General features: G+C 35.8%; 1 protein-coding gene and 1 pseudogene across 42 annotated transcripts in view; both read left to right on the forward strand.

Annotated features, from left to right (window-relative positions):
* Positions 1-26934, forward strand: part of MPDZ (multiple PDZ domain crumbs cell polarity complex component) — a 160870-nt gene that overhangs the window by 78673 nt on the left and 55263 nt on the right. For 25 of the 42 annotated variants that reach the window (XM_072728282.1, XM_072728286.1, XM_072728271.1 and 22 more), the window contains 6 exons: positions 1042-1251; positions 2923-3036; positions 5315-5482; positions 13050-13334; positions 13595-13718; positions 21129-21327. In XM_072728282.1, the coding sequence (XP_072584383.1) occupies positions 1042-1251; positions 2923-3036; positions 5315-5482; positions 13050-13334; positions 13595-13718; positions 21129-21327 (1100 nt within the window). The remainder of the gene's footprint in view (positions 1-1041; positions 1252-2922; positions 3037-5314; positions 5483-13049; positions 13335-13594; positions 13719-21128; positions 21328-26934) is intronic. The other 17 variants (XM_072728309.1, XM_072728298.1, XM_072728315.1 and 14 more) reach the window with 1 other exon arrangement.
* LOC112921988 (large ribosomal subunit protein uL6 pseudogene) lies at positions 13885-17235 on the forward strand (annotated as a pseudogene).

Below are 26934 nucleotides of genomic sequence, written 5' to 3' on the forward strand. Positions count from 1 at the left end.
CCTTGTTTCTAGCGAATCTTCTAAAATAATAATTTATATGATTCATTTATCATGAAGGGTTTCTTTTAACACTGAATTCATAGAGCTCTTCTAGATTTCAGCTCTTGAAAATTTGAAGAACATACAAAATACATGTAGGAATATCATAGAAATACAGTTTTTTTGGGGGGAGTATGTGACATTTTTTGGGGGTACTATGTCTACATTATTTGTATTTCCATGCTCATAATTGATAGTTCATATTTCAGTGGTAAGACTAAAGTATCAAATACTTATTTCTTTTGCCTGTAGTGAATGAGAGTTCTAATTGAATATGGATTCTTGTCATTTGACTAAATGACTAAATTTATGAAGAAGCTTAAAGTGGTCAAGTGTGGCATCCTTACCCTGCATTGTGTTCTATGCTGAGTAACGGAGGAAATGCTTATGCTTCTGTAAAAGAGCCCAGCTGTTGCTCCTCATTAATTAATACTGAACCAGAGAGCCATCTCCAATGACTCCCGGGAGTTGTATTCTTTGTAGGGCTTGATTGTGGAGCCCCTGTTCTAATATTAAGGTTGCTGTGTATCTGAAAACACTGCATCATCGCATGCTGTATGGACTCTTTCTGTATCTTTTCATTTCAAAAAAATAGGGCTGGCCTGTAGTACACTCACATCTACTGATGTTCCACAACGGTAGCATCCTATTTAACAAACACTGTTAATAATTCCTGTATCTGATGTCTAGCCTCAGAAAACAGAAGATTGGACAATTTAAAATTATAATTTTATAGTGATCTGTACAGTTGAAGTGGTCTTCTCAGAAACAACTTGGTACTTTAGGATACCATCCTTTAGGGAAACTCTCCCAAAACTCGTCAAAATGGAAACAGCCTTTATCTAGGTAATCCGTTAGAAGTGTCGCATGAAAATTCTTTTTTCAGGCCTTAGAAACAGTTACACATCCATTATAATTCAGTGGCAATCTATAAAAACATATTTTCAATAAAAAGGAGCTAGCATCTTTTTTTTTTTTTCTTTCCCTTTCTCATTCTGTCAGGATCCTATTGATCCAGCAAGCACTGTGATTGTAATTCGTTCTTTGGTGCCTGGTGGCATTGCCGAAAAGGACGGTCGGCTTCTTCCTGGAGACAGACTGATGTTTGTCAATGATGTTAACCTGGAGAATAGCAGTCTCGAAGAAGCTGTGCAGGCACTGAAGGGTGCGCCATCGGGAACTGTGAGAATTGGAGTTGCTAAACCTTTACCTGTAAGAATTCCTATCTTATCGATCTTAAATTTGTAAAAAAAAAAAATGGCTTTTAGGCTGACTTTTAGTTTCAGAAGTGGTTTTCACAAGTGAATCATGACTTCAGTTTTCAGCAATATGGTTGTTGACTGTATGTGGGTAAAGATGTAATTTTGAGTAATATTTTTTAAAAGAATAAAGGAGAGAAAACAAAATTCAGAAATAAATATTTAACTTTATATTATGGATTTGTAGTACACTTTTGATCTTTTTTTTGGATAATAAAATCATGATGAGTATTGAATCGAATATTTTGAAGGAAATATGCCTTACTATACCAAATATAGTGGGGTATTAGAGAAATTAATAGCATTAACAGCTAACGGTAGAATCTTCAAATAGAGTAAAATAAAGTAGAATCTCTGTCAGTGTGGTGTAAGATCCTGCATTCTATTGATTTCAACACGTTTCTTGTCTAATGACTGCAGAGCAAGAAATTAAACCTTTTGCAGTGGGTTCATCAGCTTGTGGCTCTTCTCCTGGGAGAAAATAGCCTTCCTGTCATTGACTAGTATAGTATTAAAAACAATCAGTTCATGCTACATAATGTCAGTTTGTTTCTTAGGTATATTGATTACAACATAGCACTGAATTGCAAGTAAATATTAAGGGCATTCTCAATGTTTGTGGGATGTTTTCAAGGTATAAATATATTTTTAAGTTGAAGGGCAAATACACCTTTTTTTTAAGAAAACATAGACACATCGGTACATTTGCATAAACATCCAATAACAATTTGTTGACTTTATGAAAGAATTTGTTCAAATAGTAAGCTTTGTTAATATATTTGCAATGTTAATTAAATTTTTCATGCCTTACTTTCTATTCCACAAAGATCTTCGGGAACCTATGAAAATATATTTATGAAAACAGGAAAGGAGGGAACTTTTACATGTGTTGCTAATACAGGGTGATGTAGGGAACACAATCTATTTTAGGCGATTTTATTTGAAATTGGAATAAATATGTTAGGTTTTCTGTCAGTGCGATCAAGGTTGCAATATAATAGATTAGGACTGTAATTTAGATTCTGTACATATAGAGGGTCTTTATTTTTTTCTTGATTTTTTTAAGCTATGCTCTATTGAGAGACTTCACTGTTGGGTTCTCTGATATTCCTTGTTAAGTAAATCACATTCTTTAAAATAATATTCTAGTAAGGGATGACAGAAATTGATCCTTCCTTTTTAATATTTTTTTCCTGCAACTTCTTTTATATCTTAACACCTAAAAGGCACCTTACTAGTTTTTATATTAAGAAGTCATTGTTTAGCCAGAATATTTGGCAGATAAAACTGACCAGAAAATTATAATAACATAAAAAATTATCAATTTTGATGATATTCTATAAGAAGAATGAAAAAATAGAAGGGGCTCTCATCTAACAGATAATGTATTGGTATTAGAAGAATGTCCTTGTTATATCTTAAATAAAAACATTAAATATTAATATTTATCAAATTTCATGTTCATCATTCTAAGTCACAGGTTGTCATTTGAAAACTTTCTCATTTCTTCCCTCTCCTCTCCTTCCCTGTCCTCTTCCATCCTCCCCCCCCCCTTTCCTTCCTTCCCTTTTTGCTGTTCTCTCTCATCCTCATCCTCAAACACTGAGCCTCCTTCTCCCTGCAGCTGTCACCAGAAGAAGGGTATGTTTCTGCTAAGGAGGATTCCTTTCTCCACCCACGACACTCTGAGGAGGAAGGGCCGGCTGACAGAGCCCTCTTCAGGGCTGACTTGGCTCTGGTTAGTGGCCTCAGTGTATCAGGTCTTCTTTCAGAAATCTTACGTGTCTTTTTTTTTTTTTTTTTTTTTTTTTTGCCTTTCAAAGTACTCTACAATCTTACTATGTACTCTTTGCTTATTCTGTTTTGGGAAACCAAACATTTTCATTTCAACTCTAGTGGTTCTCATAGTTCAAAATAGGAAGAAAAACAACATATGTGAAAACTATTTGTTGGATTAAGGGAAGAAAGTCAGTTAGCAATGCATTCTGCCCACTAGTAGAATTAATCTTTACATTATACCAAAAGTTATTAAAGCACTTGTTTGCTCTCATTTCATACTTGGGCCATTTCTAGTCATTATTTAACTTCTTACAGTTAATAGGTCATTTTGGCTACCTTTGAATGAGGTAAAAAGTATATTTTTTCCATTTGATATAAATAATGTGAAAATCACATAAATTGATTCAGTTATTAAGAACACAAAATCCTCCAAAGTAGTCAAAACCCATGTTTTCTATAATTACAAAATGTAATAAACATCGCTGATTTACTACAAAATTTTAAATTAAACTTTTATTTTTACTTGACCTATATGAAATCATTTGTTGGAATAAATATATTCATGGACCACTGGAGGCCACTGATGAATAATTGTGTGAAACTTATTTCTAAGAACCTGTCTGGGAGAGGAGACAATACTGTAGCAATAATTAAGATATAAAGCTAAACACCAGATAGGAATAAACATGTGGCATTTATACACCATAAATATAACAAATTGTACATCCTATTCCATTACTCCTATTAAAGCCAGATTCCTGACCTAATTTCCCTTTTGGGCAAATGTTGCCCAGTTTAAGAAATATGCTCTGCTTTTTAAGTATTTGTTTCAGTGTATCAGAATAGAATGTGGTTTAAAACCCATGGCATTCTCCATTACATATTTATAACCAGCTGTGTACATTTTGCTTTAGAACAGAGTATGAATTATTTTTTGATTTTGATAATCCTTATTTTTGGGAGACAGTTCTTGTTACTATTTTTCAGTTAACCAGCTCTTGAAATTGCCTTTTAGAAAGTTTTGGTGTATGTTATAATAAATACAGTAATATCACATTACAATCTAATCAATAATCCACAATGGCTTAGTTAATGCCATCTATCTGGATAGTGACGTGAAATATTTACTATCTCGATTGTTGTACATGATGAACATTTGCGAAGGGTAAACCTCTACAAAGTAGTTCACTAGTAAATTTGAACACAAATTTAACATATATTATCAGAGAAAGAGAGTCACTTGAAAGTGGCATACCTGTATTCTTACCATGTTTTTATAAGAATATGAGCTGGTATAAGGTCATAATTCTTCTCCTGGCAAAACATGTTAGTTGAAACCACAAAAAAGAAAAACACATGGGATTCTGCCATCAAGACAGAAAATGCTGATAATAGCAGAGAAGGGTAGTAGTAATGTTCTATCTATTCTGGGGCATAACTGTGAGTGAATTGTAAATAGAACTTTAAGCTGATCATGAGTTGATTCTTTCACTTGGTTCTGCCACAGAAGATAGAGATAGGAGTTTTAGATAATATATAGTGAGATTTCCTACTTTATATGAGTTTTCCAACAATAGAAGTTTACAACTTTATAGCTTCCCCATAACCAGAACTAGGGCTTTTATTTCAATATGAAATCACAGATAATCTTTTTGGTTTCTGAAGATCACCAACAAGTTCAGAATCTGCACCTTGAATGGTTTTAAAATCTAGTTGAAAATAACTTAAAATAAGGGTGCCTGTTTGGCTCAATCATTAAGTGTCTGACTCTTGATCTTAGCTCACGTCTTGATCTCAGGGTCATGAGTCAAGTCCCACATTGGGCTCCATGCAGGTGTGGAACCTACTTAAAAAAATAAAAATAGAAAAAAAAAATAACAGCCTTGTTGAATGATAGTTTTAGTTGAATAGGAGAAGTGTTGACCTCATCCATTTTATTATAAAATTCTAGGAGTTGGGCAAGTGATATTAAAAAACACTGTGAACTGGGAAAAGGAAATATTTTCCTTAATTTATAATCCACTTAAACTTAGAACCGATCCAGGCCCTTTGTTAATTGTAACCTTAGTCCATTTATTGATAGAATAAATAACTATGTGGGCACCAGTTTGCCCTCATTCTGTTGCCTTAGTCAATCTCTGATGTCTATAAGAAATAGGATGCTTTATAGTCTCAAGTGGAGACTTGTCATGTATGTAACCAGAATTTCCGACTGATATTATTGTTTTTATTCCTAGGTGGACACAAATGAGGCTGACTTAGCAGATGAATCTACATTTGAGTCTCAGTACTCTCCTGATAATGACAGTATCTACTCCACTCAAGCATCTATTTTATCTCTTCACGGCAGTGCTTGTAGCGATGGCCTGAACTATGGTCCCTCCCTTCCATCTTCTCCTCCCAAGGTACAAAGGAATTGCCATTTTATTTATGGGAAAGCCTTGTGTTTGATTTTTCTAGAGGTCATTGTTTATGGGGAATGGTGGGAGTAGCATGGTAAAGGCATTATGTTTTTCCAGTTACGGATTCATTATCAGATCAAAGTGCAATTTCATTTAGGTAGTGTTGATTGAGCATCTTTTAGACTGGTAGGTGATATTTAAATCTAGGTTCTCTTGTACAGAATGATAGACAAAAGAGTTCAAAGCTTTGAGTAAGATTTACAAAATAGAAAAATTTTGATGAAATGTTTTTCTCATATTGTGTTTTTAGCTGTGTCTACTTTAGAAAAATCATAAGAACTTTATTTTCTTAATGGTTTTAAAATTGATTTTCATGCAGTTGGATAGTAAAATATTTCTTGCATTAATTTAATATTTACTAGAAAGTTAAATTTAATACTGTCATATGTTTTTATATAAAATGATGCCAAAAATACATAGAAATCAGAGTGAATGGCAAAGTATGGTTAAGTCACTGGATATGAATGAAGAGTTTAGTTATTATTTGACATATCTGTGCCATGTATACTTTTGAAATACGTTATTGGCATAAATGCCCCAACTTTCTTCATTTTCTTGGTGATGTACTTTATAATGTTTAATAAGTAATATTTTAAAGCCTATCCAATCTTTTGTGCGTGAAATGGTATCTTACTAATGCATTTGGAATTCTGCTTTTTAGTGGGGTTGGACACTGTTTCACATACCAGTCCTTTGGTTTTCATTTGTGTCAATGGCCTCTTCATATCTTTTGACAATTTTTATATTGTGTTGTCTTCCTATTTATTTGTTGGAGTTTTTATGTTTTCTAGAAATGTAAGTACAAATGCACAAAACAGTTCAGTGTATTTTATGAGTATGTGTGTATGTGTATTAAAAAAACTAAAGATATGTAGGAATGACATTTTTCAACTTTAGGAAAGAAGGTATTCTTTGTGAAAGAAGGAAGTGTAGGAATTCAGTTGTATGTGTAATACATTTGTGCCCTCTTCAGAGGAAAAAGGGATTGAAGAAAATATGGTGAAATGTTAATATCTATTATACTTGGGCAAAGTGTTCATGTATGAATATAATTTCCTTATTCTTCCATGTTGGAAACATACCATAAATGAACATTAAAAATCAAGATAAAAAGATTGTACAGTAGCTTTCTTAAATATATGAAATACATATTTTCCATATAAATTAAATTCAGTGGGAGGTATATTTGTATCTCTAATAAGATGGAAAATAGAATTTTTACAGGTCTAGCACAGTTTTCCTTCTTTCCTGATTAACAAGTGATTTTTCGGTCAGAACATTTTCAAAGCATTTTCTTTTATGTTCAAGGTGCACCTGTTATCCTTGCAAATAATTTTGGGAAATCTCCTTGAATTGGTTTGCAAGGTATAATCTTGAATGGAGCAGCTGCTCCTCTCTCACCACACCTGAGACTGTCTGTGTGCCTGCATCCTATCTGGAATGTGTTCAGTCTTTACTGGCCTCAGGGCTGGAAGCTGAGTTCATCTCCTAATGGACTCTCCTAATCCATAGCATAGCACACTTCTTCTTGCCAGTGGGACAGATTGCATTGTTTAACTTAGTAATTGTTACTTAAAGGGATTACACAATCTGCATACTGAGAAGCATATATTTTACAGGGCAAATGCTGGCTGTATGTAGCACAGCATATTGGCTTACTGAAGTCTATTTGCCTCCTTTTTTTTTTTTTTCCGTAAGCAGTTTACTCTTTTGTTGGAGCAGATTTTGGCAAGCTGGCCTATCAACTGAAATATTTAAACTACAAAACAACAAAGAAGACATTAATGAGGATGTTTTAAAACACATTGTGAAACTCCTGTGTGCTTTCAGTTTTCTTAGAAAGTAGGACTGTTCCTGCATCGTGGTAAATCTCTGCAACACTGTTTTTTATTTTTGTTTTCATTTTGTGGCCTCTAAATAGTATCAAGATATTTACTAGAAAATTGTATGTAAGTAAATTAGATGATGTATTCATCTTCCTGTTTCTTTGCACTAAGTTTATTTTAAAAAGACAGAATGGCAATTTGCTATGGAATTTAGAACTGGCCATTTTTCTGTTCTTTTTTTCTGACCATTTTTTCTTAAGATGAGCTCACTTTAGAACCCTTTAATAGGTATCATAAAATCTTATAGTGTATGATATTTAAGACAGAGAAGGCTCTGTACTGATTTGAAAGAAGTGTAAAATAGAGCGTGGAGATTCCAGTGATTTCTCAGGCTTATGACTTTGCTAGATATGTAAATCTTGGTGGCTAAAAATGCACAAATAATTTTACCTTTCTTCTTACCGTGACAAGAAGTCTTTGACCTTGGTCAGGTATGCTACTAGAAGTTGTGAGAACTGATCACTCAGAGTAGGGACTCATCATAGGAGGGAGGCCTGACTCCTAAAAGCAGAGCGTGGGTCTGACAGCAGCTGAGATACCAAAGGTTCATAGGCATATGTTGGAACTCCTTTGTCCAAAATTCTCCTGTCTTGGAGCCTATTCTGATTTTTTAAAGGAGTAGTGTTCACTTAATTTGATTAATCATCATTTATGGGAAATAACTATTACTCAAGAATCTGAAAAATACTGTAGAGCTACTTCTATGGCATTTGAACTAATAGAGGCAAGCCCTTAAGGTGTGAATTTTAAAGACAAAAACCCAGTGGGTTTTCCCATTGTTAGAGGTTTAAATTTTCTTCTTTTTATTCCCTTTTCGGCATCATCTTTAAGGACAGAACAAAATGCAGAAATAATTGTTTTCTAAACTTAAATGCTTCTAGACTTTCGTTTAGAAGCTCACTATGGTTTTGGGGAGAAAGATGCTTTCACTAATTTTTTCCTGTTTTGGATTTTCAAATATACCTAGTAAAGATTAAATAATTATGTATGCATCTCCCCTTCTTTTCCTTATCCACACTCCCATGCCCCACCCTCCACTGTACATGCACACTTATTCTTGCTCTAGGAATGAAATGATACAGTTTGATTCATATCCTTTATTCCTCATATTGGTCCCACTAGGAAATGGTATTGATTCCAGTGCAGGTTGAATTTGGTGTTGGTTAAATTAGAAGCCCCTCCTTGCACCTTGCACACAAAACACAGCTAATGGATTCCATGATTTTTTTAAAAAAAGGATGCCTCTGTGGCTCCGTGGTTGAGTGTCTGCCTTTGGCTCAGGGCGTGAACCTGGGGTCCTTGGATCAAGTCCCATGTCGGGCTCCCTGCATGGAGCCTGCTTCTCCCTCTGCCTGTGTCTCTGCCTCTCTCTATGTGTCTCTCATGAATAAATAAATAAAATCTTAAAAAAAATTCTACCTATTCCTGTAAATCACCACATAGTGCCATTTTATAGCATCAGTATTGCTGTCTTCACACCCATGCTTAAAGTTTTGTTTTTCCTGTCTTTCTTTCTTTGGAGAAGGAGTTACATCAAAAGCTAATTAAATCACTCTAGTCAAGATGATGAGAGTGATTGTGAAAGTCTTAGTGACAACACTGCAAGCTCTCAAAGTATTTAAAAGAAGTCACTTTTTTGCTCAGTAGTGTCAGTGTACAAACAATAAAGGAAGCACCATACCTTTTCTCAAAGTGAGAGAATGATGGTAAGTTGAGTGGCTGTGCTTTTGGTATATTTTCCCACAGTATAGAAGGATTTCTGTGGTAGACTGCTAATTGAGGAAAATCAGGTTGTGTCCAGTGAATGTTTCAGTACTTAGCTAGTCTATATAAATTAATTATCTGAGTAAATAGTGGGCCCAGGTATGACTGTAACTTATTCATCACCCTTAAACAGCTCTTTTCAAGTGTATTTGACATTTTTATTTAACCTGTCTCTCATTTTGTTCCTGAGAACAAAAATATATCAAGTAGAGGCACATATTAATGTGGATTTTTACAGGACTTCAGTTTAGGTACCAAGTTGCACTGGAAAATTATGGAGTTATTTTCGAATATCTTACAGGGGAAGAACTGATTTTCTTTTAGATCCATAAGACTTTTAAAAATAAAACTCAGTTGGTTGTTCAGCAACCAGAAATGTTTCTGAAGTAGGCGTCTGTTGTCTGCTGTGTTGATTAGCTCTTTCTTTTCTATGTGTCTGTGTTAACTCCTTTATGAATAATGCATGGAAATTTCTGTCACACGGTTTATAGTAAACCTTAGCTAACAAGGGCAACTTGACCTCTTTTTGTGATGAAAAGCAGTTTTAATTGTTATCTTTATTTGAGGCCTGGGGAAGATGATACCCTGCTAAATATTATAATTAATTTAGTAATACAGAAGCTAATTCTGTAGTAAGTACATTATTATTTTTCATTATAACAAAATCATCAAAGTTGGGTGAATGGGCCAATAGGTTATTGTTTAGGTTCCAGCAATGAGGAGGTGATGGTTTCCTGTCATTGTTCCTGAAGAGGCTAAAGATGTTACTTGATTGTACAGTATTCTCACTTGCCTCAGTTCTTTCTACCAGGAATATTTGATGATTCCAGAAAGAATAAATGTATGCTGATAAAAGGAATGTAATTAACTGTGTTGGAAAAATTGATCAGCGTTTTAGAAAAAATAGAATGAGATTCATATCTCACACCACATCGTGAAATCAGTTCTAGAAGAGTTAAAACTGAATCTAAAAAGAAGGCATTTATAAAACAAAATAAATACTAGAAAGCATTTCACTTACTTTGTGTGAAAGGATTTCTTAAGCAAAAAAAAACAAAACAAAAACAAAAACAAAAAACTCAGCTCTCACTTTGAGAGCCACCCAGGGATCCACTAGTTTCCTTTGTATGTTTTTGTTCCCGAGAACAAGAATATATCAAGTAGAGGCACATATTAATGTGGATTTTTACAGGACTTCAGTTTAGGTACCAAGTGGCACTGGAAAATTACAGAGTTATTTTCGAACATCTTACAGGGGAAAAACTGCTACTTTTGAAAGTAGCACAAAAAATTTTGACAGATTTGATTACACAAATAATTTAATAAAGAATTACATAAAGAATTTACTTTCTCATAAATATCTATATAACATTTATAAACTGAAGAGAGAGGTAACAGGCTGGAGAAATACTTGTGGTATGTGTCACAGACTTTACCCACAGAGTATTTCAATGATAGGAACAAGTGGGAACCTCCTGATGAAGAGTTGGATAGAATAAAATATATAAAGGGAATGTTGACAGGAAATATACAAATAGGATGTTCTCATTAATCGTCAGAGACATGCATGGTAAATACTAAATTTTATATTTATTTAGAATCTGTTTCTTTCAGCTCAAATTACCAAACTAATTTTAGGGTTGGCAAGATGAGTTCATAGGTAGTCTCATATCTTTGTGAGAGAATATTGGAAGACTATGTGGCAGTATGTACCAACATTTTAAATGTGCATATCACTTGGCCCACAATTCTAGTTTATACTAAATAAATTTTCTCACATGCATGAAGATATGTAATAAAAATAACAGTAATGGTTAACTGTTGGGCATTTTCTGTTAAGTCAGACATGTTATTAGTGTGGTATTAACTCTCTCTGTCCTCCCAATAGTCCTGAACTAGATGGGTCCTTTTGTGTTCCCCAATTAATAGATGAGGGGACTAAGACACAGTATAACTAGTGGTGGGGTGAGCACCTTTGAACCTGCACTCTAGTGCCTTTCATACTTAGGAATAGTTTTGTGGTTATAAGAAGATAGAAGCTGGTATTTATTTACTAACATAGAAATCTCTTGTGGGGATCCCTGGGTGGCGCAGCGGTTTGGCGCCTGCCTTTGGCCCAGGGCGCGATCCTGGAGACCCGGGATCGAATCCCACATCAGGCTGCCGGTGCATGGAGCCTGCTTCTCCCTCCGCCTGTGTCTCTGCCTCTCTCTCTCTCTCTGTGACTATCATAAATAAATAAAAAATTAAAAAAAAAAAAAGAAAAAAAAAAAAGAAATCTCTTGTGTCCAGAGATAGAGATACTTCAACAAAGAAAAAATGTTCTACTTAATTAATGGTTTGGGTTAGTTGTAAAAATGTGTAATGCCTGTATATGTGAGTGTGCTTGTGTACTTGTACACATTGATTATGCAAATGAGTAAACAATTCTGACAGACATTTAGCTGATTCCAGCTATTCCTACCAGGGAAATAATGAAAGTAGGAGCCATAAGAGAGGGCTTTCATACTGTGCTCTGTATGCACACGCATATATATCTACATGGCTTGAGTCTTTTCTAATGATAATATATTCATATACTACTTTTATACTTTAAAATATTAATAAGATAATTTAGGGAAAATTGATATGTTTATTCAATAGCACTGCATGGGGCAACTGCTTGCTCAAAGCACATAAGTGATACAATATATCTGTTGCAGATAGATGCATACATATGTGTTGAACTATAGAATTTTAGAGTTTCATGAATATCTTTTTTAAAGATTTATTTATTCATGAGAGACACACACACACACACACACACACACAGAGAGAAAAAGAGAGGCAGAGACACAGGCAGAGTTGGATAAGCAGGCTCCATTCAGGGAGCCTGATGCGGGACTTGATCCCAGGACTCCAGGATCAGGCCCTGGACCGAAGGCAGGCACTAAACCTCTAAGCCACCCAGGGATCCCCTAGTTTCACGAATTTTAGAAAATAAATATAAAGTCAACAGAGGTTCTGTTGTGATGTGTAGATTGTCAATAAGAGAGCCTAGGTTAGAGCCTACACCTTGTTACACATCTTCTTAGTACTCCCTTTGTATATCATGCAGAATATTTATGAAAATTTTTCCTATAATAATTTGAATGACATAGCTTTCTGTTCTTCTCCATAAATACCTATAAATGCCTATCAAAATATTTTTTCCTTGGAGATTCTTGTAAATCAGAATCAGTATTCTCCTTTTGCTCTTGAACTTCTATAGAAACTTTATATTGACTAAAAATGAACTACCGCTTAAATAAGATTTGAAAACACAAGTTACTTTCCTATGTGGATTAAACTATAATTTTCTTTGCAAATAGAATATAATATTTTATATAAATAAGCTCATGGGCAGTATATAGTACAATATAACTTATTGAGCATGACCTACGTGATCTGCAGGAAATGTATTCAAAAGCATTTATAAAAATAAAGATACGCAGAATGTCATCTAAGTGAAGAATTTGTATGTTTGCTAATGCTTCTTGAGTAATGAATGATTATATTGTGTTTTGTTTTTCACTAGTTATTAAGAAATGGTCTTACAAAATACATTGATGTAACTCTGGCCATGATTTAAAATATTTTTGTTCTGGGGTAGCCTGGGTGGCTCAGTGGTTTAGCGCCACCTTCGGCCCAGGGCCTGATCCTGGAGACCCAAGATCGAGTACCGCGTCAGGCTCCCTGCTTGGAGCCTGCTTCTCCCTCTGCCTGTGTCTCTGCATCTCTCTCTCTCTCTCTCTGTGTGTGTGTCTCTCATGAATAAATAGATAAAATCTTAAAAAATAAAATAAAAATAAAATAAAATATTTTTGTTCCTTAATCATCAGGATGTCACTGAAAATTCTTCAGATCCAGTACTTGATCTGCACATGTCCTTGGAGGAACTGTACACCCAGAATCTCCTGCAAAGACAGGATGAGAGTCCATCTTCAGTAGACTTGAGCATGGCTCCTGCCTCTGGCTTTACCGTAAATGATTATACACCTGCAAATGCTATTGAACAGCAATACAAATGTGAAAACACAAGAACATGGGCTGAATCTCATCTACCAAATGAAATTATATCGAGTGCAGAACTTACTTCCCCTGTGCTGCCTGATTCAACTGGAAAGGTAATATTGTAAAGATATGTATTGTGTACTGTGATGAGATTGGAATCAGTGACACCTTGGAGTACTCTGGCTGACCCCTGCATTTGGAGCAAGTACTCTCTTGACGCTGAGATTTTCAGAACCCAACCTATGAACTTATTTTGGTTATAGTTTCCTGCCGAAGAAGGCACAACTAGTTAGAGAATATGGGTGATGTTGAAATCATACTCCAAAGTCTTGTTTTCTTTTCCATGTGACTTATTTATTTATTTTTCTGTCAGGGCTCCGAGTTCTTAATTCAACAGAGCTCTCTGACCTCAACTGGTGAGTGTGTCATGCTTCAAAACCTATCCAAAGAAATGTTTGAGAGGACTATTACTATAGCAAAAGGCAATTCTAGCCTAGGTAAGTTCTTCCTTTCCATATATATCCTCCCTCTCAATTCCCTTGCCAGAGATGAAATACTGACTGTGGTTGCAGCATTGTTGACTGTAGGCAATAAAATAGATGTTGTAAGTGTTCCTGTAGTTTTTCTGGTTTCTCTTTTTATGTATTCTTTATTTTTCCTGAAATGGTTAACAGGTTTGTTGACTTCAGACTAGCTTAAATCCTCACTCTCTTAATTATTTAAAAGTATTCATGAGCCTCATTCACATTCAAGTAAAAGATATATGAATTGTTTGTATATGAAGCAGCAAATCAGAAAAGGAATTCGTAGAAAATGAAAAGTCAGCAATTTGGAATTTCAAATTCTTTGAAAAAGTAAATTATTAGTTTTTTTTTGAATGTTACCAGTTGTGTGTAAGTCAGTTTGTATTTAATTTCTCTCATTCACTGAAATAAAGACTAAAAAGACAGCCAGGTGTGCCACCACCAAACTATAAATGCAGTTATTCAATATTTCTTCCCAGGTGGCAGGATTTTTTTTTCTTCTTTTACCCATAAAGGGTTGAGGCTGGTTAATAATCACAAAACCTACTGACTTGGGCAAAGAAGATGTCCTGTAGAAACAAAATCCTAATTACAATAGCTAAAACTAGATGGAGGCAGAGCACATTTATTCTTTCACTTTAATGACTCTGCTCTGTCCCTAGTGCTTGTACTGATAAATAGGATCATAAATTAGTTCCTCTGGATGCCCAATTGCAGCCCAAGACACTGTTTAGTTCTATATCAGAGATCCTGTTCCTTCTATCATGTAACCAAGCAGTGCCCTTTGCATTGATATCTTATGGCAGAGTCTTGTTTCCTTGTTAAATTTGAGACTTGGCAGTGTAGTCTAACAGTACTTACTTGGTGAGTAGAATTCTAGTCTCTGTCTCCTTCTAAATGTTGTGCCATTTGGTGGCAACTGGGTACTACTAACAGCAGCTAAGTGGAGAATTATAGAAGAGAATTTTTACTTAGCTTTAATATTTCTTAACATGTTACATTTAATAGAGCAATATAGAACTTAAGCTGTAAAACTTTCTATAATTTGTTGATTATGAGACAGATATTTTAGATATCTAAACATGTTAGAAATACTTGATCTGAAAAAAAAAAAGAAATACTTGATCTGTTAATGCAGTGATTCTGAAAGCATGAATTCTAGTTCTACTGGATGTTAATAGGAGTTATAAATGGGCTACAAGTTTAGAAGTTGGGAATGTGATACACTTAAGGGGACAGGTTTTTGGTTGCATTACTTCTAAGTATCTTGGGGATTCATTTTTATTTATTTTTAAAGAACTATTTAAAAATATATTTATTCATGAGAGACACAGAGAAAGGCAGAGACACATGCAGAGGGAGAAGCAGGCTTCCTGCAGGGAGCCCGATGTGGGACTTGATCCCAGGACCCTGGGATCACGACCTGAGCCAAAGGCAGAGGCTCAGTCTCTGAGGCATCCAGGTGTCCCTATCTTGGGTATTCAGATGTGCATTTTAGATTTCTAAGAAGTTATAGAATGCAGCATTTCTTACATTTAATTGGGTATGGAACCCATTTTTTTTGACCTGTTATAAGGCAGAGATTTTGCAAAGCACATATGAAAATCCCTATTCTAGTGTATTTATTTTTTCAACTATCAAACATTTATTGTTTTCTATATTCTAGTTACCCTGCAGACACCACAATATAATCACTTTCCTCAAGGAACATGACTTTAAGAGAGTAAGCAAATTGACATATCATATTCTAAATACCTTAAAATATTGTAGGTGCTATGCTAGACATTCATAGAACATTGAAGGCATAAAGGAGGGAATAGCTGATCCCTACCTTGAGTGTGGAGTTTAGAAAGATTTCAAGAAGGAGATTTTTTAAATCACATAATTGGGAAAAAACGGAAGCTGCTAGAGCTGAGGCAGAGAAATGTGAAACAAATTACTGGTATTTGTGTGGTATGGATGAAGTGAGGTGTGACAGTGGGCAAACCAAGAACTGATGCTAAAGGAATGGTAGGTGGGATACAGTTGCTGGAGAAGTTTGTGTGTAGGACACAGGACTTCTGTCTTAACGCCCTCCTGCCATAGGTTACTATCAGCAGTTGTTGCTAACGGCCAAAGAGGGGCAGGATCAGATTGGATTTAAAGATCATTCTGGCATAGGCTGGTAAATTATTTTGGAAGCAGTTGGGAGACCCATGTGAGAGTCATGGTTTGAGGTATAATTCTAATCCCTCTCTCTCTCTCTCTAAACCTTGACTATTCTAAGTATCTTAGGTAAGTGAACTAATACAGAATTTGTCCCTTTGTGACTGTTTTATTCACTTAACATAATGCTTTCAAGGCTCAGCTCATTCACTCATAGCATATGTCAAGATTTCCTTCCTTTTTCTATTAAAAAAAATTTCCTTCCTTCTTAAGGCTGAACATTCTTTTTGTTTATTGTTGGACACTTGCGTTCCTTCTACCTTAACTTTTAAGTTTTGATATAAAAAATATACTAAGATAATTAAGCTCTTGGGGAAAAAAAAGTCAGTGAAAGGTGAAGTGTCTTTACTTTCTTGATTTCAGGAAATTCATTTAAACCTCAATGTTATTTTATTTTATTTTAAAAATTTATTTATTTAGAGAGAACATGAGCAGGGAGAGGGGCAGAGGAAGAGGGGAAGAGAATCTTAAGCAGGTTCCACAGGCAGCATGGAGCCCAGCACGGGGCTTGGTCTCACGTCCCTGAGATCACAGACTGAACTGAAATCAAGAGTCGGACACTTAAACAACTAAGCCATCCAGACACCCCTGATTTTAAAGTTAAAGCATAAGAGCTCCTTGCCACATCTACTGTAAGGATGAAGACCATTTTCAGGACTTGGACTGTCTACATTTCAGAAAATGTCACTTCTCAGTAGGGAAGGGACACACTGTTATTGTGAAGGACCCCTGAGGAGCCCTGTGAAGGACATAAGTCCATCAATATAGAGCTCTCTTTGCTTGGAAAACAAAAGAAGAGGCTCTGAGTTGGCAAATGGTGGGGAGCTAACAAAGAAGTGGCTACTGTCCGTACTGTCTGTTGTCCTGTACAGAACATGACCAAGGATGTTATATTGGGCTTCTTTTGCAAGATGAGGTCTGTGTATGCTTATTTCCCCATCAGCGTTGGTATCCAGGAGAATGGTTTTCTTGTCGAAATCCAAAGTGTCTTGGTTGAAAAATACATCTGCAGGGTTCAAGTGAGGCCATTTATTGCTCGTTCAGTATCTCAAGCCCAGAAACACGAGTTAATTCTTGAAGGAAAAGATAGTGAACTTGAATCAATCTCAGCTACTCTGATTCAGCAAGGTACAACAGTTAAAGGCAAGGATATCAGAAAAATTTGGGGTGGTATCTATGTTTCTGAAAAAGGAATAGTTCAGCAGGTTGATGAATGAGATGATTTTTCAGACTTCTTTATCAGATATTAAAGATATAATAAAGACTCCTAACTCGGGGAAATGAACTAGGGATGGTGGAAGGGGGGAGGAGGACGGGTGTTGGAGGGGAATGGGTGACGGGCACTGAGGTGGACACTGACGGGATGAGCACTGGGTGTTTTTCTGTATGTTGGTAAATTGAACACCAATAAAAATTAATTAAAAAAAAGATATAATAAAGCCATACTGATTTGGAGCTTTTACTTAAAATTCAAGTAAAATAAAGCATGAGGAAGCCCTTTCATTTGCTTTGGGAGACTAAACCACTTATTTGAAAGTGTGAAATTACCTCATCATTGGTTTACCAAATAAGTTGTAGTATAAAAAGTATAAGTAACTTTTAGTGTTATTTCTCTGATTCATTGACATTATTTGAAATAATTTGTATGCAAAATGTTTACATGGCTTTGTCCCTGAACGTTAGACTTCCTGGAAGCCAGTGAGAATCCTGTGTTATGGGATTCACGTACAGTGTGGCAAAGAGAAAATGTATCTCTGTGACCTCAAATGACAGATGTTCAGTGTTCAGATTTTATAGCACTTAGAGTAACTAAATGTAAAAGGAGTCACAAAATATGACTTTAAAAAATCTGTAAAACATTAAAGGATTCATTTCAGCTTTTAGTGTAAGAAGGTTTTGTCTTTAAAACTTAAAGTAATAAAAAGCATGTTTATATTTTAGAAAACCTAACTAAAGGCTGGCTTTGTGCTGGTAGGAGAGGATGTTATGAAAGGGTCTATCCCTGAACACCTTTTTCTTAAACACATAGTCTCCCTTTAATCAATTGAGTAAGGTTGTTTTCAGTTTTAGCCTTCTGGGTTATTTATTCCTTTCTCAAGCAGTAACCAGAGAAATTATTAATAAATGACCAGTTTCCATAAAAGCTGTCACATTCTGTTTGCTTTGATCCTAAGTCACTTTTTTTTTTTTTCTTTGTTACTTAAGGGAGGAATGTTATATACAGATATACACACAGGCATATAGTGATTTTTAAAAAAGTTAATCTTTATTTTTGATAGGTTTGTGGTCTGTTGCTAATTATATTGTATTAGGACTTTGAAGGCAAAAGAAAAGGTAAGAAGGAAGGAAAGGAATTATCCTCTTTTCACTGATTAGGAACAGAAACATAGACTCAAGAATTTTTCTGTTAATACTCAGCCATTAGAGAGTGGAACTGGTACTCAAACTGTGGCCTCTCTCTGATTTTCATATATCATGCAATACATTTCAGTGCTTGAGTTACCCAAGGCTACATCAAGATTGCTGAAGGAATGGGTGCCTGGGTGGCTCAGTCCATTAGGTAGCTATCTTCTGCTCAGATCATGATTCCAGGTCTTGGGATCTAGTCCTTCATTGGGCTCCCTGCTCAGCCAGGAGTCTGGTTCTCCCTCTCCCCCCTACTCGTGTTTTATCTCTCTCTCAAAAATAAATAAATAAATAAATAAATAAATAAATAAATAAATAAATAAATAAATAAATAAAATCTCTAAAAAAAAAAAAGTGCTGAAAGAAGCTTCATTTGGAAGCCGAATTAAAATTTATGTCTAGCCTTTAGAGAGCAATGGATTAGGATAGAGATGCCTTTAAAATACATTTTGTGAGTTTTCTTTTGTTTTTCTTTTGTACTTTATTGAACACTTTGTGCCAGGCACTTTGAAAGTTGTTCCATATGTTTTTCTCACAGTAAAATGAGGCCAAGGGTGCCATTCAGTCAACTGAAGACCATACTGATTAGAAGTGGTGGAACTCAGATTTGGAACCAGTTTTCTAGTTCTACAGTGCATGCTTTGGGATATTCTACTTCTGGGGAAAAAATTGAGTAATCTTAGAAGTTACAACCAAAATATAACTAGTGGCTATTACATTGAATTTGTTGAACCCACAAAATTATCGTTTGGTGATATGGAAGTATAAGCTGAGCAAATTGGTACCAACTTCTTGGTTTATGTAGTTGATGTGACCTGGTGGCCTTAATGTCTGATAGTTGATAGAATCATGAGTTAAATATACCATACCATGTTTAGTAAAGTTCATGATGACTTGTCTGTGCTGTGACTTGTGACTTGTTTTATTATAGAGCACATGGTGCTAGTGAGAACAAGATGATGGGTTAGAGTCCAGGTATAGGCCACCAAGTTAAATTTTGTTTTATAGGTATGCTTGTTAATTTTACCATAGTACATTTACTTGGTGGGTCTTGATGGGAAGGGTGGCACCATCAGGGCAAATTAGAGTAGGAAAAATATATTTGAAATATCATTTCTAATTTGGTATTATTAAAATTAGTATTTAGAAGAATTTATTTTTATATAAAAAATACAAACCTAAAAAGGAATTTATGATGTCTCTCAAAGCAAGTTTTTATAAACTACCCTCATAGCTTTATAGTTTTCCTTACATGATGTAATTAAATTATCCTGCTGGGAAGAAACTTTTAGCACTTGGTTTTAAGCAAATTTACTTATATTAATTTTATATAATGTTTTATATAATGTTTTAAACATAATTTCTAAAGGTTTTATATTTTTGAAGAAGTAGAGTGAGAGTAGGATGATAAAGGAATGTAAATTCAGATGGTATTTGTTGAGAAACCCTTTTTGGGGAAGTGGTATTGAAGAGTGAGAAGGAATTAGCTGTGTGAGAGCTTTGAGAGGAAGGTGTCAGGCAAAGACTGAAGTGGGGAGAGACTGGGTGTATTTCTGAAAGCAGTCCACCTGGGTGAAGACAGGGAGCCAAGGGCTAGGCCATCAGTGCCTTACAGACTATGCCAGTTAGATGTGCTGTATATTAGCACAACAGGACACTGATAAAGGATTGTTAACCAGAGAGTGATGTGATCTGTCTTTTGTGAATGGTCACTGTGTCTACTGTGAGAAGAATGCTATGGTGGTTGTCAGGAGACCAATTAGGAAGACCAATTAGGAAGCTGTTTCAAAAAGTGAGGCAAGAAGTGCTGGCTTGGTGTATGGAGGGTTAGTGTGGAAACAGAGAAAGTGAGTGCATTTGAGCTAAATTTTGGAGCTAGAAATGACAGGATGTGATAATGGATTTAGATACAAAAGGTGAGTGAGAGAGGTAGGAATCAAGAACAAATCCAGCATTTCTGCTTTGAGAAGTGGAGAGTAGTATAATGATGCTATTTCCAAAGAGGAGAAGCAACCTGGTGAAATAAGGGGAGTAGAAGCTTGGAAATTCAATTTTATATATACTAAGGTTGCATTTACTATTAGCCATCTAGGGAACATTTCAGGAGGGCAAATAAGTATCCAGATCAAGAGCTCCTAGAACTTCAGATTTAGAGATAAAATGAGAAGAGAGTAGAATTAAGCCTACATTACTTCAGTTAAACAGACCGCTATACATCAGGCAATGAGGATAAAACATGAATACAAGCTTCCTGGTGGTAGGTGTGCTTTTCTCAAGATATCAGCATAGTACTTGGTGCAGACTAAGCATATAGTGAATATATACTGAATGAATAAATGATCTAGAAATAAGGTAATAGTACAGAGTTTCTTCATTTATACAACTCATTTTCCATTTGTAATCTTGCTCTTTATTCTCTTATATGTATAAGAGATGAACTGGTATAAAATGGATTTGTTATTGTCAAGACATTTTCCTTGGGAGAGTTTTATATTTAAGGCACAATACATCACATAGCTTGAGTTATATCCACTCCACAGTGTAGACCTATTTTATCTCCAGTGAATTCAACATAAAGTATCTTTTTCTGGATACAATGTACTTAGAATTAATTTTATATTAGAAACTTTTTTCTTTCCTTTTGATTGTTTTTCATTGGATAAAAAAGTTAACTCCTTTTATCTGTGAATCCATAGCGATTATTAAATTCAAGTTAAAATGAATTTGAGAGTTATATATTTGATACATATCTGTCCTCTCCCTTTACCATAGGGATGACAGTAAGTGCTAATAAAGATGGCTTGGGGATGATTGTTCGAAGCATTATTCATGGAGGTTCCATCAGTCGAGATGGCCGGATTGCCGTTGGGGACTGCATCTTATCTATTAATGAAGAATCTACTATCAGTTTAACCAATGCCCAGGCACGAGCGATGTTGAGAAGACACTCTCTCATTGGGCCTGACATAAAGTAAGTAGCATTTGGACTCCAGTTTGGCTTGGGAAATTCACAGATTTCAACACATGAATCAGAATTTTTTTTCAACATCTACTTCTATTTAATATGCAAAAATTATCACGTCTATTAAAAATAAATCACTCAGGAATTTATAAATCACTCAGGAATTTACTATTCCCCAATAGTTCTTAATTGTAGATACAGTTTCTTAAAGACTATATGGGCAGCTCTGGTGGCCCAGCAGTTAACGCCGCCTTCAGTCCAGGGCCTGATCCTGGAGACTCAGGATCGAGTCGGGCTCCCTGCATGGAGCCTGCTTCTCCCTCTGCCTGTGTCTCTGCCTCTCTCTCTCTCTCTCTCTCTCTCTCTCTCTCTGTGCGTCTCATGAATAAATTTAAAAAATAAATAAAATATGTTTTAATGTTGAAATATTTGAAAACAATTTGCCTCCTGTGTTTAATTTTACTCCAGCACTTCTGCAAAACCTGAGGCATCTCTCACAAAGCAGGAGGGTCCACTCTGGATCTGACAGTGAAGCTTTGGTTGGCCTCACTATAAGGAACTGTATACTACCTGATTGACTTATATGAATCCTAGGACTAAGCTAGTTCTTCAATGGCCAGTTATGGAAAAGATCATTTAGAATAGCCTTGGTATGACCCATAATTTACCCTTTGGTCAACTACCTCATGATCTAAGAGAATTCACCGGTATATTGGTATAGTCTGACTGTAGATCATGTAAGATATTTTGTCAGGAAGTGCTTAAACTATCCCATAATCCCATAATGTGCTAAAAAAGCATGTTATATGTGTGGCTTGGTTTTTTAAGTCACTGAACATTTCTTGAGTCAACATAAAAATCAGTTCATGACTCTGTCACACCTCATCAGTGTTCTAGCTCAGCTTTTTTCTCTAGCATTATGCATTAAATACAAAGATTCAATGGTTAAGGGATAAAATAGTAAAATGAGAGCTCAGGAAAAAACTACCTTAAATTGATGTAATGATTACTGTTAAGGGAAGCTTTGCTGTATTCATGTCATTTTACTGACTGCATTCTGTTTTATTCTTTTGCAAAATATGTATTTCTAGGGCTTAGGTAAGAAAAAATATATTTACAATCCATTTTTCGTTCTGCCATCAATAAAAAGCAGAAAAATGTATGGATGGATTTTGCCATCTTAGACAAAAGTAGCATTATTTAGGGGCAGAATTTCTTTAATGGGATTCCATAATTTGCATGGCCTTGTGACTTATATAATGGAATAGATCATTCCACCCTGTGATAGTTCCTTAATCATCTTAATAATGGGAGTCCAGATACATTAAAAATTTCAGTGCCTCGAAGGAAAAAGAGAAACTTTAAGAGCTTTCTTCACCACTTGCAGGCCAGTGCCCATTCCTCTAGCTTCAAAGGTGAATGATACAGACCCACATGGGGACCCTTTATTGCAAGGCATTAAGCTTACATAGTTTAGATGTAGTATAAAACACACATGGCCTGGTAACTGATCAATTTGATTTATTGCGTGATAATGCATGTCTTATGCTATGAGCACTGATGCAGGTTCCCTGCCCACTTTTTGGCACTGAGCACCAGAAACGGTGCTTGGTTATCTAGCCGTCCCCCTCAGTTCCAATGTACTGCAGCACTTAGAACTTGGCCACGAACTAAGACATTGTGACATTGATTTGGCATAGTTTAGGCATCTTGTCAAGTCTAGGAAAGTTGTCAGGTACTTTTTCAAGCTCCCAAAGCCCTTTATCTCCTTTTGTTCTTTCTATTGCTATTGTCATTTGCTTTGTTTGTTTTCCCGCTTTCTGAGTCAGCACGAGGATGGAACCATTCGTGCTTACAGTAGCTTTATTTAGACTGTTAAGGATATCAGAGTGGTAACTTCATAAATTATTGCTTTAGGATCCCAGGAGTCAAAGGTAATATCTTAAATTTAAAAAAAGAAGAAAAATCCTGCACTCTCCCTCCTCTGGAAATCAGTTAGCCAATCAATCTCTTTCTCACATTCTCACCTGTATGTGGGCACACATACACAAACACACATATTCATAAACATACAAAACACATTGATTTCTTCTCAAGTGTCCTACTAAGAATGATCCAGATGGTTATAGTTTGACTTACAGGGTAAATGGTAGAAAGAAATTCAAATCATATAATACTTTCTCAGAAAAAGTGTGTTAAGTGTTAAAAACAAATAGCCATTAAGATTGACCAGGGCTGAGTAGCATGTTCATGCATTTTGCATGAAGTGTTTTGGCCCTGTCCTTTTCTTATCACTAGCTTTTATGAAGCAGAAGGTTTACAATTACCTTAAAAGCTCTGTGAATAATTCTCCCCAAAGTCCTTCCATTACTCTGAATGGTACCATAACATTGCCTCTGGCCAATTAAGCTTTGTAGTCATTACCTGGATCTAGGCTCCCTCCACAACTCTTCTTTGTCTCTTGTTATGAACCTAGCGTACTGTGGTATGGTAGTGGAGGAGTGTATTGGGGGGGGAGGGGGCTTAAAAAAAGACTAAATGGTTCAGTTACATAACTGGTTTTAGAAAAGCTTGCTTATTGAAGACAAAGCACTGAATTTCTTTTTTGCTGTTTGCAATAGATAGCAAGGAACTTTGTGTGTGAATTCATGCGTGCCTGGGTAGATAATTTGAGTTTCAGGAGTTCAAGAACAGCCAGTTTAAGTTCCAGGTTTCATTATTTTGTATGGAAAACCAGATGTGAAGCCTCACCAGAATGCATTCTGTTTCACTTCTCACTCCACCTTGCCAGGAGCTCTTATATTTCTGTAATAATAGCCAGGGTTTTGTGCTTAGCAGCAGCTGCTTCTAACATCTGCCAGATAATTACTGAGCTGAATCAGAATTCACCTGCCTTAACCTAAAGTGTGGGATGAATTCCTGATCAAGGAATAAAAGATTGATTGCAGTTACATTTTTCCATGCTTGTTAATAATCACTGCTATAGACACTAGTGAAGAGCAGATGCTTTTCTGGGGGAGGTGTAGATGGGGAGGGAGGTGGAAAGGGGAAAAAAAACAACCAGGAGCACCCACTTTTAACTACATATGTATGCATCTCACATTCCGCACAAGACATTGACATTTGTTAACACCATTGTAAAAAGATGCCGTGGCGTATGCTTCACATTCTAGATTTTCTACAGCACCTGCTGATGATCGGGCCCCCTTTTATGTGTGAGTATTGGTGATTCAAAAGCTCATTATGGCTGTGTGTTACAACTTGTCTGTGAAAACCATTTCATGCTTTTGTAACTTCCCATTGCAGGGAAATATCCAGAGATAGACTCAGTGTATACATTTTGGCTTTCTTTTCTTCATTTATATGAGAATGTAAATCCCAACAGAACTATGAGATTGTTACATTTTCACATTGCGCTGATGATTGTGAACTCATTTGAAAATCATGTTTTCCAACTACTAAGCTTTCAGGCTTCTTTGTGGGGAATGATCCTGCCTGCGCATGCAGGCGCGGTCTCTGGATTAGCAGCCGGATCACATTTCAACATCACTAATGCAATTCTTTCTTCCTTCCACTCCATTTGTAACCAAAGGTTAGTTTACGTTTTAGAATATTTAATACAGTTCTCAAATAAGCTGTTTGGGTGTATATATTCAGTTCATAACTCATTTTTGGTGTCCTTTCTGTGATGCGGAGGTTTTGTGTGCCTTATGACCAGGTGGGTATTTGACTCGCTTTGCACATGCTGTTGCATTGTGGGAATTTCGTTCTGGTGTCTTCACTGTCTGTATTGGGGTTAATATTTGTGAAAACTTCTTTCTTTCCTCTTTCTTACTGTTATGTAAACTATCAGAAATATATTTGTAAAACTCCCTGTCTCCTACCCTTGATAAAAGGAAAAATTGGGGGCAAATATGGAGGAAAAATTTGGGGCAAATATGGAGGAAAATTTCATTTTCGGTATTGTTTGGGATAGAAACATTTTCTCCTTCTAAAAACATTTTTAAAATATAATACTTTGGACTGATTATTATTCTCTTTCCTTGTGTACTCTAGCTTCCCCCTCACCTCTTCCTGGCTTTAATTTATATGATTTTACCTTTATTGAATCTTCAGAAATAACACCAGTTTTCTATCTTTTTAAAGATTTTATTTTTTCATTTATTTTAGAGAGCAAGAGAGACAACACAAGTAGGGGGAGAGGCAGAGGAAGAGGGAAAAGCAGACTCCTCACTGAACAGGCTTGGGCACCTTCTCAGGATCCCTGGGATCATGACCTAAGCCAAAGGCAGATCTTTAACTCACTGAGCCACCCAGGCAACCCAATACAAGTTTTCTTGAGTAGGCTTCTTACTTTTAGGTTTATCTTTCTTTATCTTTGTATAAAATGGAATCAATCTTCCTGACATAATGTATTGTACATTTTTTACTCCTTATTTTGGGAAGAGGGGAAGGGGTAAATTCAAATTTACTATTTAATGTATTTAACACCATAGGGAAGGTGGTTTTTTTGGGGGGTGGGGGCCGGGGGTGAGGGGAGAGAAGGTGTTTTTATAGATGAATAAATTAAGTAGGGCCAGAATTAGAATGCGACTCTGTCTCCCATTTTACTCCTGAACCCTCTGAACTGTGCTTTCTGCTTTATTTTTTGGTCGTTGAGGTAAAAGTGTCATGAAGAGACTCCCCGGGGTCCACAGAGTCTGCCAGGGGGATCAGGTGTAACCAGGCTAGCTGATGCCCTCGTAAGGCACTGCCTTCTGTGTGTTTTATGCTACTCTGCTTACTATTAATAGCCTCATGAAAAGTGACATCCTTCTTGTGACTAAGGATATGGAGATTCGGTGGTGGTGATTTACCCTCCCATTATACTCGTGATGAGCAAATAGAGTTGTGTCTTCTGACTCCAAATGTAAGGGACCTCATAGAGTGAATGTTTTTTATGGAATAACCAATATATCTGAAATTGTATATTTTCCTCACTCCGTAAATTATGCCACTGGTATAATTCTGATCTTATTATGACATAAAAGGCAGTCCTTTTATTGGTGCCCTCCACTGCTAAGGTTTTATGTAGTCACTGTCTCTGTGGGTAAGTTTTGGATAACTGGTTTAACAGTCTTTATGATTTTTATATTGTGTAATTTTGATACATACTTTTTTTTGGTTGCACAGTGTGCTGAACCAACTTGTAAGTCAGTGTTTCTCTTACCTAACTCTTCCTTAAATTGAAGATCTTGGGAGAGCCTACTCAACAAGTATATCAGGTCATGCAGCCTTTTATAGGACAACAGTAAACTTGAACTTTCAAATATCAGTTTCTAAACATTATAGCTGTAGTCACCACCTTGCTTAGTGCCTTCCACATTACAGGCATTCAGCCAGTACTTGTTGAATTACTAAGTGACCACTCAAGTGTAAACATCAGGCTTTTTTCTAAAACCAAAATAACTTATTATAGAGCTGCTACAAATTTGTAAGAGAGTCTTCCCATAAATTTATGATGGTTTAACTTCAGACTTTTGGGTTCATAGCCTGATAGAGCTGACATATAGTTGTTATATACTTGCTAGTACCCATAATTTATTATGTATTACAGAAGAATGTAAGGTAATGTGG

Source organism: Vulpes vulpes, chromosome 12, assembly GCF_048418805.1.
Source record: "Vulpes vulpes isolate BD-2025 chromosome 12, VulVul3, whole genome shotgun sequence".
NCBI classification, from domain to species: domain Eukaryota; kingdom Metazoa; phylum Chordata; class Mammalia; order Carnivora; family Canidae; genus Vulpes; species Vulpes vulpes.